The sequence below is a fragment of the Salmo salar genome, chromosome 09 (assembly GCF_965601325.2).
Source record: "Salmo salar chromosome 09, fSalSal1, whole genome shotgun sequence".
NCBI lineage: Eukaryota > Metazoa > Chordata > Actinopteri > Salmoniformes > Salmonidae > Salmo > Salmo salar.
This window is the reverse complement of record NC_138299.1, coordinates 161,901,064-161,916,063: the sequence shown is the minus strand read 5'-3', so window position 1 is coordinate 161,916,063 and position 15,000 is coordinate 161,901,064. Positions and strand designations below refer to the sequence as shown.

The 15,000-nt window shown below is 38.4% G+C and overlaps 1 protein-coding gene across 1 annotated transcript in view; it reads right to left on the bottom strand.

The window, feature by feature from the left end:
• cdon (cell adhesion associated, oncogene regulated) overlaps nucleotides 1-15,000 on the bottom strand; it is a 136,684-nt gene that overhangs the window by 61,933 nt on the left and 59,751 nt on the right. The window contains exon 2 of the mRNA XM_082955561.1: nucleotides 4,385-4,536. Coding sequence (XP_082811687.1) covers nucleotides 4,385-4,454 — 70 coding nt within the window. The 5' untranslated portion in view covers nucleotides 4,455-4,536. The remainder of the gene's footprint in view (nucleotides 1-4,384; nucleotides 4,537-15,000) is intronic.

Sequence of the window (15,000 nt, the reverse complement as noted above, 5' to 3'; positions counted from 1 at the left end):
CCTGGTTTAGATGAGAAGCTCCTGGTTTAGAAGCTCCTGGTTTAGATGAGAAGCTCCTGGTTTAGAAGCTCCTGGTTTAGAATCTCCTGGTTTAGATGAGAAGCTCCTGGTTTAGAAGCTCCTGGTTTAGAAGCTCCTAGTTTAGAAGCTCCTGGTTTAGAAGCTCCTGGTTTAGAAGCTCCTAGTTTAGAAGCTCCTGGTTAAGAAGCTCCTGGTTTAGAAGCTCCTGGTTTAGATGAGAAGCTCCTGGTTCAGAAGCTCCTGGTTTAGAAGCTCCTGGTTTAGAAGCTCCTGGTTTAGATGAGAAGCTCCTGGTTTAGAAGCTCCTGGTTTAGATGAGAAGCTCCTGGTTTAGAAGCTCCTAGTTTAGAAGCTCCTGGTTTAGATGAGAAGCTCCTAGTTTAGAAGCTCCTGGTTTAGATGAGAAGCTCCTGGTTTAGAAGCTCCTGGTTTAGATGCTCCTGGTTTAGATGAGAAGCTCCTGGTTGAGAAGCTCCTGGTTTAGAAGCTCCTCGTTTAGAAGCTTGTGGAATAGAAGCTCCTGGTTTAGACGCTTTTGGTTTAGAAGCTCCTGGTTTAGGTGAGAAGCTCCTGGTTGAGAAGCTCCTGGTTTAGAAGCTCCTGGTTTAGAAGCTCCTGGTTTAGAAGCTCCTGGTTTAGAAGCTCCTCGATTAGAAGCTCCTGGTTTAGAAGCTCTTGGTTTAGAAGCTCCTGGTTTAGAAGCTCCTGGTTTAGATGAGAAGCTCCTGGTTTAGATGAGAAGCTCCTGGTTTAGAAGCTCCTGGTTAAGAAGCTCCTGGTTTAGAAGCTCCTGGTTTAGATGAGAAGCTCCTGGTTTAGAAGCTCCTGGTTTAGAAGCTCCTGGTTTAGAAGCTCCTGGTTTAGATGAGAAGCTCCTGGTTTAGAAGCTCCTGGTTTAGATGAGAAGCTCCTGGTTTAGAAGCTCCTGGTTTAGAAGCTCCTGGTTGAGAAGCTCCTCGTTTACAAGCTCCTGGTTGAGAAGCTCCTCGTTTAGAAGCTCCTCGTTTAGAAGCTCCTCGTTTAGAAGCTCCTCGTTTAGAAGCTCCTCGTTTAGAAGCTCCTCGTTTAGAAGCTCCTCGTTTAGAAGCTCCTGCTCCTCGTTTAGAAGCTCCTCGTTTAGAAGCTCCTCGTTTAGAAGCTCCTCGTTTAGAAGCTCCTGGTTTAGAAGCTCCTCGTTTAGAAGCTCCTGGTTTAGAAGCTCCTCGTTTAGAAGCTCCTATGTAGTTTGAATTGCTATCCTTATTTTGTTAGTCTACATACTATTTTTACGGGATGCTAGTAGCTGCACACATGAAGCCACGGAGCTCTAGTTTTGTCCACTGGGGGTACAGGTGCTGCCAACTTTCAGTTGACGGCATTAGCTAGCACATGGATTTGGTCACACCTGTTTTATCTTTTGGTAAATTCTGTTTTCCCAGGTTTTATTTTCCCCCCGATTTCCAAGTTTTCCTTATTTTATTCAGGTTTTCACTCTGAAAATCACACGTTTTATACAAAAAAACGACATACATTGGATGTTGGAAGTCCACAACAATGCTTATACCACATCAGGAGACCGCTTTTGAGTAATAAAAAAAAAAAAAAAAAACGATATTTGGAGGTTGTAATTGACCTTTAATTCGATGGCAAGAGACCGTTGTGTCTGGCTATTGGTGTTTTTGTACTGTACAATGTACACTGTAAGGTATACAAATCATCATGATATCATTCTGCCAGGTAGGCCTACTTCACAGTCAACATTGGGAAGGTTTTTTGGGGAAATCCTATATAGAAATGTCCATTCAAACAGTGCATGATGGCAAAAGATTCAACCGAAACCAACCAAAAATGAATGTCGCACTTGCAAAGCAAAAGGGTCGCAAACGTGAGTTTTGAGCCCAGAGAAGGAATGAGGCATTAGCTATAATACCTCCAAAGCTAGGGTAAACAGAAAAGATGCAAAAAACGTACCTGATTTAATCTGGTTATTACTCCTGCCCAGAAACTAGAATATGCATATAATTAGTCGATTTGGATAGAAAACACCCTAAAGTTTCTAAAACTGTTTGAATGGTGTCTGTGAGTATAACAGAACTCATATGGCAGGCCAAAACCTGAGAAGATTCTATATGGGAAGTGCCCTGTCTGACCATTTCTTGGCCTTCTGTAGCCTCTTTATCAAAAATACAGGATCTCTGCTGTAACGTGACATTTTCTAAGGCTTTCATTGGCTCTTAGAAGGCGCCAGAACTTTGAATGATAACTCTGCAGTCTCTGGGCGAAAAACAGCAGGGGTTTTGGAGAGTGGTACTTCTGAGAACAATGGCACTGGCGTGCGCGCGTGCATGTGACGACTCCATTTTCTTCTATCAGTGTTTGAACGGATACAACGTCTCCCGGTTGGAATATTATCGCTATTTTACGAGAACAATCGCATAAAAATTGATTTTAAACAGCGTTTGACATGCTTCGAAGTACGATAATGGAATATTTTGAAATGTTTTGTCACGAAATGCGCCGGCGCGTCACCCTTTGGATAGTGACTTGAACGCACGAACAAAACGGAGGTATTTGGATATAACTATGGATTATTTGGAACCAAAACAACATTGGGTGTTGAAGTAGAAGTCCTGGGAGTGCATTATGACGAAGAACAGCAAAGGTAATCCAATTTTTCTTATAGTAAATCTGAGTTTGGTGAGTGCCAAACTTGGTGGGTGTCAAAATAGCTAGCCGTGATGGCCGGGCTATCTACTCAGAATATTGCAAAATGTGCTTTCACCGAAAAGCTATTTTAAAATCGGACACCGCGATTGCATAAAGCAGTTCTGTATCTATAATTCTTAAAATAATTGTTATGTTTTTTGTTAACGTTTATCGTGAGTAATTTAGTAAATTCACCGGAGGTTTTCGGTGGATATGCTAGTTCTGAACAAAACATGCTAACGTAAAAAGCTGGTTTTTGATATAAATATGAACTTGATTGAACAAAACATGCATGTATTGTATAACATAATGTCCTAGGAGTGTCATCTGATGAAGATCATCAAAGGTTAGTGCTGCATTTAGCTGTGGTTTTGGTTTTTGTGACATATATGCTAGCTTGAAAAATGGGTGTGTGATTATTTCTGGCTGGGTACTCTCCTGACATAATCTAATGTTTTGCTTTCGTTGTAAAGCCTTTTTGAAATCGGATAATGTGGTTAGATAAAGGAGAGTCTTGTCTTTAAAATGGTGTAAAATAGTCATATATTTGAATCATTTGAGTTTTTGCATTTTTGAGGTATTTGTAATTCGCGCCACTCTATACCATTGGATATTGGTGAGGCGTTCCGCTAGCGGAACGTCTGTCCCGCCGTACACTCCACAGAGCTTTACGGAAGAGTGGCCAGAAAAAAATAAGCAACCATGTTTGGTGTTTGCCAAAAGGCATGTGGGAGACACCTCAAACATATGGAAGAAGGTATTCTGGTCAGATGAGACTAAAATTGAGCTTTTTGGCCATCAAGGAAAACACTATGGCTGGCGCAAACCCAACACCTCTCATCACCCCGAGAACACCATCATGCTGTGGGGATGTTTTTTATCGGCAGGGACTGGAAAACTAGTCAGAATTGAAGGAATTATGGATGGCGCTAAATACAGGGAAATTCTTGAGGGAAACCTGTCTCAGTCTTCCAGAGATTTGAGACTGGGACGGAGGTTCACCTTCCAGCAGGACAATGACGCTAAGCATACTGCTAAAGCATCACTCGAGTGGTTTAAGGGGAAACATTTAAATGTCTTGGAACAGCCTAGTCAAAGCCCGGACCTTAATCCAATTGACAATCTGTGGTATGACTTAAAGATTCCTGTACACCAGCGGAACCCATCCAACTTGAAGGAGCTGGAACAGTTTAGCCTTGAAGAATGGGCAAAAATCCCAGTGGCTAGATGTGCCAAGCTTATAGAGACATACCCCAAGAGACTTGCAGCTGTAAATGCTGCAAATGGTGGCTCTAAAAGTATTGACTTTGGTGGGGTGAATAGTTATGCACGCTCAAGTTTTCAGTTTTTTTAAAAATAATTTCTTGTTTGTTTCACAATAAAAAATATTTTGCATCTTCAAGTGGTAGGCATGTTGTGTAAATCAAATGATACAAACCCCCCCCCAAAAAAATCTGTTTTAATTCCAGGTTGTAAGGCAACAAAATAGGAAAAATGCCAAGGGGGGGGGGGGGGGGGGGTGAATACTTTCGCAAGCCACTGTACTACTGTAAATCCACCAATAGATCACTCATTCCTAAATCAACACACTTTTGATCGTTTCCTGAAGTTACAAAACACTTTAAAAGAAGAGGAATAAAGCCTTAAATAAAGGTGGACTGTTATTATCAGTACTTACCACAGCAGCTGAGTAGGAGTGCTTGGCTGAGACAAAGCACAGTGCAGAGAACCCTCAGACCACCAGCCATAGTGACCACTCAGCCCTGCTGATCGCCCGCCACCCAGCACACACACACACACACACACACACCTGACGTCTGGTCAGCACACCTGCAACACACAGAGATAGACAGACAACAGAACATGATTAGAACAGGAACACAGCCAAGCTGCATGGGGTTTGATGCCCCATCTCTGTCTAGGCCCCATTACAGATCACAGATCATTCCCCCTCTCTGTCTAGGCCCCATTACAGATCACAGATCATTCCCCCTCTCTGTCTAGGCCCCATTACAGATCACAGATCATTCCCCCTCTCTGTCTAGGCCCCATTACAGATCACAGATCATTCCCCCTCTCTGTCTAGGCCCCATTACAGATCACAGATCATTCCCCCTCTCTGTCTAGGCCCCATTACAGATCTCTCTCTCTACCTAGGCCCCATTACAGATCTCTCTCTCTCTCTATCTAGGCCCCATTACAGATCTCTCTCCGTCTGTCTATGCCCCGTTACAGATCTCTCTCTCTCTCTCTCTCTCTCTATCTAGGCCCCATTACAGATCTCTCTCTCTACCTAGGCCCCATTACAGATCTCTCTCTTTCTCTACCTAGGCCCCATTACAGATCTCTCTCTTTCTCTACCTAGGCCCCATTACAGATCTCTCTCTCTGTCTAGGCCCCATTACAGATCTCTCTCTCTCTCTATCTAGGCCCCATTACAGATCACAGATCATTCCCTCTATCTATCTAGGCCCCATTACATATCTCTCTCTCTACCTAGGCCCCATTACAGATCTCTCTCTCTACCTAGGCCCCATTACAGATCTCTCTCTCTACCTAGGCCTCATTACAGATCTCTCTCTCTACCTAGGCCTCATTACAGATCTCTCTCTCTACCTAGGCCCCATTACAGATCACATATCATTCCCCCTCTCTGTCTAGGCCCCATTACAGATCTCTCTCTCTATCTAGGCCCCATTACAGATCTCTCTCTCTACCTAGGCCCCATTACAGATCTCTCTCTCTCTCTACCTAGGCCCCATTACAGATCTCTCTCTCTGTCTAGGCCCCATTACAGATCTCACTCTCTACCGAGGCCCCATTACAGATCACAGATCATTCCCTCTATCTATCTAGGCCCCATTACATATCTCTCTCTCTACCTAGGCCCCATTACAGATCTCTCTCTCTACCTAGGCCCCATTACAGATCTCTCTCTCTCTACCTAGGCCCCATTACAGATCCCTCTCTCTACCTAGGCCCCATTACAGATCCCTCTCTCTACCTAGGCCCCATTACAGATCTCTCTCTCTACCTAGGCCCCATTACAGATCTCTCTCTCTACCTAGGCCCCATTACAGATCACAGATCATTCCCTCTCTCTATCTAGGCCCCATTACAGATCTCTCTCTCTCTACCTAGGCCCCATTACAGATCTCTCTCTCTACCTAGGCCCCATTACAGATCACAGATCATTCCCTCTATTTATCTAGGCCCATTAAATATCTCTCTCTCTACCTAGGCCCCATTACAGATCTCTCTCTCTCTACCTAGGCCCCATTACAGATCTCTCTCTCTACCTAGGCCCCATTACAGATCTCTCTCTCTACCTAGGCCCCATTACAGATCTCTCTCTCTATCTAGGTACAGACACGATGAGATAATGCAGAAATAGAGACATGTATTGATAACTACATGTAACCAGCCAAACAGTCTCAAAGGATGTATACTTTATAAGGCACTTTATAAGGGAATAGGGTGCTATTTCAGCTGCACTTTTAACCAGTCAGTAACACTACTAGTGAAATAAGTTTCCCCTCTGCTTGTCTCATTTCATCTCCCTCCTTGCCCAGCCCAGTGGAAGAAAAACCCTCGATATAGAACGGTAGATGTTCTAGAACAGTACTAATGATATAGAACAGTAGATGTTCTAGAACAGTACTAATTATATAGAACAGTAGATGTTCTAGAACAGTACTAATGATATAGAACGGTAGATGTTCTAGAACAGTACTAATTATATAGAACAGTAGATGTTCTAGAACAGTACTAATTATATAGAACAGTAGATGTTCTAGAACAGTACTAATGATATAGAATGGTAGATATTCTAGAACAGTACTAATGATATAGAACGGTAGATGTTCTAGAACAGTACTAATGATATAGAACAGTAGATATTCTAGAACAGTACTAATGATATAGAACAGTACTAATGATATAGAACAGTAGATATTCTAGAACAGTACTAATGATATAGAACAGTACTAATGATATAGAATGGTAGATATTCTAGAACAGTACTAATGATATAGAACGGTAGATGTCCTAGAACAGTACTAATGATATAGAACGGTAGATATTCTAGAACAGTACTAATGATATAGAATGGTAGATATTCTAGAACAGTACTAATGATATAGAACGGTAGATGTTCTAGAACAGTACTAATGATATAGAATGGTAGATATTCTAGAACAGTACTAATGATATAGAACGGTAGATGTTCTAGAACAGTACTAATGATATAGAACAGTAGATGCTTGTCTCATTTCATCTCCCTCCTTGCCCAGCCCAGTGGAAAACCCCCCCTCTATTAAGCCCTGTGATTAATCCCAAACACCATTCCTCCTGATCGTCATGACATATTCTCTTTACACACCCCTTGATCTCACACACTCCTTGCCTTTTACACCCCCCCCCCCCCCCCCCCCACCCAATGAACTAGTGCTGAAGAGAATCTCCTCTCTGCTCTCAATATCACTCTCTAGTCACACAGGACTAACCCCTCAAAGGCTCACTGTAGCTTGAAGACATACACACACACACACACACACACACACACACACACACACACACACACACACACACACACACACACACACACACACACACACACACACACACACACACACACACACACTCCCAGGCCCAGTGTAGCCTGAAGCTGTGGTACAGACACACAGAGATTTCTACCAAAAAAGTATTAAATTAGAAATAAAAAAATTACAAATTCCTTCTAGACAACTTCCTGGACTAAACGTTTCACTGTAATAGTGAAGGTGTAAACTTGGCAGTAGAAAACATAAACAGTATATTTGAATTATCAGCTTCTCTATCAAATGTAAAAATGTAAAGCAGACAACCTAAGAAAATTAACAACAATGACAAATGGTTTGATGAAGAATGCAAAAACTTTATAAAGAAATGTAGAGTCTACGCCTTCATTACGGTGAATCACTAAAACAATACAGAAATACACTACGGAATAAGAAGGAACAGCACGTCAGAAATCAGCTCAATGTGATTGAAGAATCCATAGAATCGAACCACTTCTGGGAACATTGGAAAACACTAAACAAACAACAACACAAAGAATTATCTATCCAGAACGGAGATGTACGTATGGGTAAACCACTTCTCCAATCCTTTGGCTCTATAACAAAGAACAAACATCTAAAAAAAATACATAACCAAATGAAAATCTTAGAATCAACTATTAAAGACGACCAGAACCTACTGGGTTCTACATTTACATTGAATGAACTACAGGACAAAATACAAACCCTCCAACCCAAAAAGGCCTGTGGTGTTGATGGTATCCTCAATGAAATCATAAAATATACAGACCACAAATTCCAATTGTCTATACTAAAACTCTTTAACATCATCCTCAGCTCTGGCATCTTCCACAATATTTGGAACCAAGGACTGATCACCCCAATCCACAAAAGTGGAGACAAATTTGACCCCAATAACTACCGTGGGATATGCATCAACAGCAACCTTGGGAAAATCTTCTGCATCATCATTAAAAGCAGACTAGTGTATTTCAGATTCTGTCAGACCTGGGTCCTGACAGTAAATCTCAGTAAGACCAAAATAATGGTGTTCCAAAAAAGGTCCAGTTGCCAGGACCACAAATACAAATTCCATCTAGACACCGTTGCCCTGGAGCACACAAACTATACATACCTCGACCTAAACATCAGCGCCACAGGTAACTTCCACAAAGCTGTGAACGATCTGAGAGACAAGGCAAGAAGGGTCTTGTATGCCATCAAAAGGAACATAAAATTCGACATACCAAATAGGACCTTGATAAAAATACTTGAATCAGTTATAGAACCCACTGCCCTTTATGGATGTGAGGTCTGGGGTCCGCTCACCAACCAAGAATTCACCAAATGGAACAAACACCAAATTTAGACTCTGCATGCAGAATTCTGCAAAAATATCCTCTGTGTAAAACGTAAAACACAGAATAATGCATCCAGAGCAGAATTAGGCCGATACCCACTAATTATCAACATCCAGAAAAGAGCCGTTTAAATCTACAACCACCTAAAAGGAAGCGATTCCCAAACCTTCCATAACAAAGCCATCATCTCCCTCTCTTCAGCACTAATGATATAGAATGGTAGATGTTCTAGAACAGTACTAATGATATAGAATGGTAGATATTCTAGAACAACACTAATGATATAGAATGGTAGATGTTCTAGAACAGTACTAATGATATAGAAAGGTAGATATTCTAGAACAGTACTAATGATATAGAACGGTAGATGTTCTAGAACAGTACTAATGATATAGAACAGTAGATGTTCTAGAACAGTACTAATGATATAGAATGGCAAATGGTCTAGAACAGTACTAATGATATAGAACAGTAGATGTTCTAGAACAGTACTAATGATATAGAACAGTAGTTGTTCTAGAACAGTACTAATGATTTAGAACGGTAGATGTTCTAGAACAGTACTAATGATATAGAACAGTAGATGTTCTAGAACAGTACTAATGATATAGAACAGTAGATGTTCTAGAACAGTACTAATGATAAAGAACGGTAGCTGTTCTAGAACAGTACTAATGATACAGAATGGTATATGTTCAAGAACAGTACTAATGATATAGAACATAGATGTTTTAGAACAGTACTAATGATATAGAACAGTAGATGTTCTAGAATAGTATTAATGATATCGAACAGTAGATGTTCTAGAACAGTACTAATGATATAGAACGGTAGATGTTCTGGAACAGTACTAATGATATAGTGCAGTAGATGTTCTAGAACAGTACTAATGATAAAGAGCAGTAGATGTTCTAGAACAGTACTAATGATATAGAACAGTAGATGTTCTAGAACCATACTAACGATATAGAAAAGTACTAATTATACAGAGCAGATGTTCTAGAACAGTACTAATGATATAGAACAGTAGATGTTCTAGAACATTACTAATGATATAGAACAGTAGATGTTCTAGGACCGTACTAATTATATAGAATGGCAGATGTTCTAGCACAGTACTAATGATATAGAACAGTAGATATTCTAGAACAGTACTAATGATAGAGAATGGTAGATGTTCTAGAACAGTACTAATGATATAGAACAGTAGATGTTCTAGAACAGTACGAATTATACAGAGCAGTAGATGTTCTAGAACAGTACTAATGATATAGAACGGTAGATGTTCTAGTACAGTACTAATGATATAGAACAGTAGATGTTCTAGAACAGTACTAATGATAAAGAACGGTAGCTGTTCTAGAACAGTACTAATGATATAGAACGGTAGATGTTCTAGAACAGTACTAATGATATAGAACGGTAGATGTTCTAGAACAGTACTAATGATATAGAACAGTAGATGTTCTAGAATAGTATTAATGATATAGAACGGTAGATGTTCTAGAACAGTACTAATGATATAGAACGGTAGAAGTTCTGGAACAGTACTAATGATATAGTGCAGTAGATGTTCTAGAACAGTACTAATGATAAAGAGCAGTAGATGTTCTAGAACAGTACTAATGATATAGAACAGTAGATGTTCTAGAACAATACTAATGATATAGAACAGTACTAATTATACAGAGCAGATGTTCTAGAACAGTGCTAATGATATAGAACAGTAGATGTTCTAGAACAGTACTAATGATATAGAACAGTAGATGTTCTAGAACAGTACTAATGATATAGAATGGCAGATGTTCTAGCACAGTACTAATGATATAGAATGGTAGATGTTCTAGAACAGTACTAATGATAGAGAATGGTAGATGTTCTAGAACAGTACTAATGATATAGAACAGTAGATGTTCTAGAACAGTACTAATTATACAGAGCAGTAGATGTTCTAGAAGAGTACTAATGATGTAGAACAGTAGATGTTCTAGAACCGTACTAATGATATAGAAAGGTAGATTTTCTAGAACAGTACTAATGATATAGAACAGTACTAATGATATAGAACAGTACTAATGATACAGAACAGTAGGTGTTCTAGAATGGTACTAATGATACAGAGCAGTATATGTTGTAGAACAGTACTAATGTTCTAGAACAGCACTAATGATACAGAGCAGTAGTTGTTCTAGAACAGTACTAATGATATAGAACAGTACTAATGATACAGAGCAGTAGATGTTCTAGAACAGTACTAAGGATATAGAACAGTACTAATGATATAGAATGGTAGATCTCCTAGAACAGTACTAATTATATAGAACAGTAGATGTTCTAGAACAGTACTAATGATATAGAACAGTACTAATTATACAGAGCAGTAGATGTTCTAGAAGAGTACTAAGGATATAGAACAGTAGATGTTCTAGAACAGTACTAATGATATAGAACAGTAGATGTTCTAGAACAGTATTAATGATATAGAACGGTAGATTTTCTATAACAGTACTAATGATATAGAGCACTAGATGTTCTAGAACAGTAATAATGACATATAACAGTAGATGTTCTAGAACAGTGCTAATGATATAAAACGGAAGATGTTCTAGAACAGTACTAATGATATAGAACGGTAGATGTTCTAGAACAGTACTAATGATATAGAACGGTTGATGTTCTAGAACAGTACTAATGATATAGAACGGTAGATGTTCTAGAACAGTACTAATGATATAGAACGGTAGATGTTCTAGAACAGTACTAATGATATAGAACAGTAGATGTTCTAGAACAGTACTAATGATATAGAACAGTAGATGTTCTAGACAGTACTAATGATATAGAATGGCAGATGTTCTAGCACAGTACTAATGATATAGAACGGTAGATGTTCTAGAACAGTACTAATGATAGAGAATGGTAGATGTTCTAGAACAGTACTAATGATATAGAACAGTAGATGTTCTAGAACCGTACTAATTATACAGAGCAGTAGATGTTCTAGAAGAGTACTAATGATGTAGAACAGTAGATGTTCTAGAACCGTACTAATGATATAGAAAGGTAGATTTTCTAGAACAGTACTAATGATATAGAACAGTACTAATGATATAGAACAGTACTAATGATACAGAACAGTAGGTGTTCTAGAATAGTACTAATGATACAGAGCAGTATATGTTGTAGAACAGTACTAATGATACAGAACAGTAGGTGTTCTAGAATAGTACTAATGATACAGAGCAGTATATGTTGTAGAACAGTACTAATGTTCTAGAACAGCACTAATGATACAGAGCAGTAGTTGTTCTAGAACAGTACTAATGATATAGAACAGTACTAATGAAACAAAGCAGTAGATGTTCTAGAACAGTACTAAGGATATAGAACAGTACTAATGATATAGAATGGTAGATCTCCTAGAACAGTACTAATTATATAGAACAGTAGATGTTCTAGAACAGTACTAATGATATAGAACAGTACTAATTATACAGAGCAGTAGATGTTCTAGAACAATACTAAGGATATAGAACAGTAGATGTTCTAGAACAGTACTAATGATATAGAACAGTAGATGTTCTAGAACAGTATTAATGATATAGAACGGTAGATTTTCTATAACAGTACTAATGATATAGAGCACTAGATGTTCTAGAACAGTAATAATGACATATAACAGTAGATGTTCTAGAACAGTGTTAATGATATAGAACGGAAGATGTTCTAGAACAGTACTAATGATATAGAACGGTAGATGTTCTAGAACAGTACTAATGATATAGAACGGAAGATGTTCTAGAACAGTACTAATGATATAGAATGGTAGATGTTCTAGAACAGTACTAATGATATAGAACGGTTGATGTTCTAGAACAGTACTAATGATATAGAACGGTAGATGTTCTAGAACAGTACTAATAATATAGAACAGTAGATGTTCTAGAACAGTACTAATGATATAGAACAGTAGATGTTCTAGACAGTACTAATGATATAGAACTGTAGATTTTCTATAACAGTACTAATGATATAGAGCACTAGATGTTCTAGAACAGTAATAATGACATATAACAGTAGATGTTCTAGAACAGTGCTAATGATATAGAATGGTAGATGTTCTAGAACAGTACTAATGATATAGAACGGTAGATGTTCTAGAACAGTACTAATGATATAGAACGGTTGATGTTCTAGAACAGTACTAATGATATAGAACGGTAGATGTTCTAGAACAGTACTAATGATATAGAACAGTAGATGTTCTAGTACAGTACTAATGATATAGAACAGTAGATGTTCTAGAACAGTACTAATGATATAGAACAGTAGATGTTCTAGAACAGTACTAATGATATATAACAGTAGATGTTCTAGAACAGTACTAATGATATAGAACAGTAGATGTTCTAGAACAGTACTAATGATATAGAACAGTAGATGTTCTAGAACAGTACTAATGATATAGAACGGTAGATGTTCTAGAACAGTACTAATGATATAGAACAGTACTAATGATATAGAACAGTACTAATGATATAGAACGGTAGATGTTCTAGAACAGTACTAATGATATAGAATGGTAGATGTTCTAGAACAGCACTAATGATATAGAACAGTAGATGTTCTAGAACAGTACTAATGATATAGAACAGTACTAATGATATAGAATGGTAGATGTTCTAGAACAGTACTAATGATATAGAACAGTACTAATGATATAGAACAGTACTAATGATATAGAACGGTAGATGTTCTAGAACAGTACTAATGATATAGAACGGTAGCTGTTCTAGAACAGTACTAATGATATAGAACAGTAGATGTTCTAGAACAGTACTAATGATATAGAACAGTACTAATGATACAGAGCAGTAGATGTTCTAGAACAGTACTAATGATACAGAGCAGTAGATGTTCTAGAACAGTACTAATGATACAGAGCAGTAGATGTTCTAGAACAGTACTAATGATACAGAGCAGTAGATGTTCTAGAATAGTACTAATGATATAGAACAGTAGATGTTCTAGAACAGTACTAATGATATATAACAGTAGATGTTCTAGAACAGTACTAATGATATAGAACAGTAGATGTTCTAGAACAGTACTAATGATATAGAACAGTAGATGTTCTAGAACAGTACTAATGATATAGAACGGTAGATGTTCTAGAACAGTACTAATGATATAGAACAGTACTAATGATATAGAACAGTACTAATGATATAGAACGGTAGATGTTCTAGAACAGTACTAATGATATAGAATGGTAGATGTTCTAGAACAGCACTAATGATATAGAACAGTAGATGTTCTAGAACAGTACTAATGATATAGAACAGTACTAATGATATAGAATGGTAGATGTTCTAGAACAGTACTAATGATATAGAACAGTACTAATGATATAGAACAGTACTAATGATATAGAACGGTAGATGTTCTAGAACAGTACTAATGATATAGAACGGTAGCTGTTCTAGAACAGTACTAATGATATAGAACAGTAGATGTTCTAGAACAGTACTAATGATATAGAACAGTACTAATGATACAGAGCAGTAGATGTTCTAGAACAGTACTAATGATACAGAGCAGTAGATGTTCTAGAACAGTACTAATGATACAGAGCAGTAGATGTTCTAGAACAGTACTAATGATACAGAGCAGTAGATGTTCTAGAATAGTACTAATGATACAGAGCAGTAGATGTTCTAGAACAGTACTAATGATATAGAACAGTACTAATGATATAGAACAGTACTAATGATACAGAGCAGTATGACTCATCCTATACCCCTATGCATTCCTAAACATCTGCTCTACATAAACTACACCGCACATCAGAGGGACAAAAGATGTCGTGCAAGTGTCTTAGTGTGTGTGTGTGTGTGTGTGTGTGTGTGTGTGTGTGTGTGTGTGTGTGTGTGTGTGTGTGTGTGTGTGTGTGTGTGTGTGTGTGTGTGTGTGTGTGTGTGTGTGTGTGTGTGTGTGTGTGTGTGTGTGTGTGTGTGTGTGTGCTGTATCCAGTCAGTCGGATCAAACCCTCAGCTCTGTGGAGGATAGCGTTTCTCCTCTCCAGCGAGTCCAGACAGGCCCTGAACACTACAACACAAGAAGACTGTCACCATGGCATCAGCAGAAACATCTCCCTCTCTCTACCCAGAATAATAATATATCATTACAATAATAACAACAGCGCTATAAAAGACCAGCCACAGACAGAGAGAGACAGAGAGAGACAGAAACAGAGACAAAAACAGACAGACAGAGAGAGACAGAGAGAGAGAGAGAGAGAAAGAGAGACACACAGAGAGACAGAGACAGAGAGAGAGACAGGGAGAGACAGAGACAGAGAGAGAGAGAAAGAG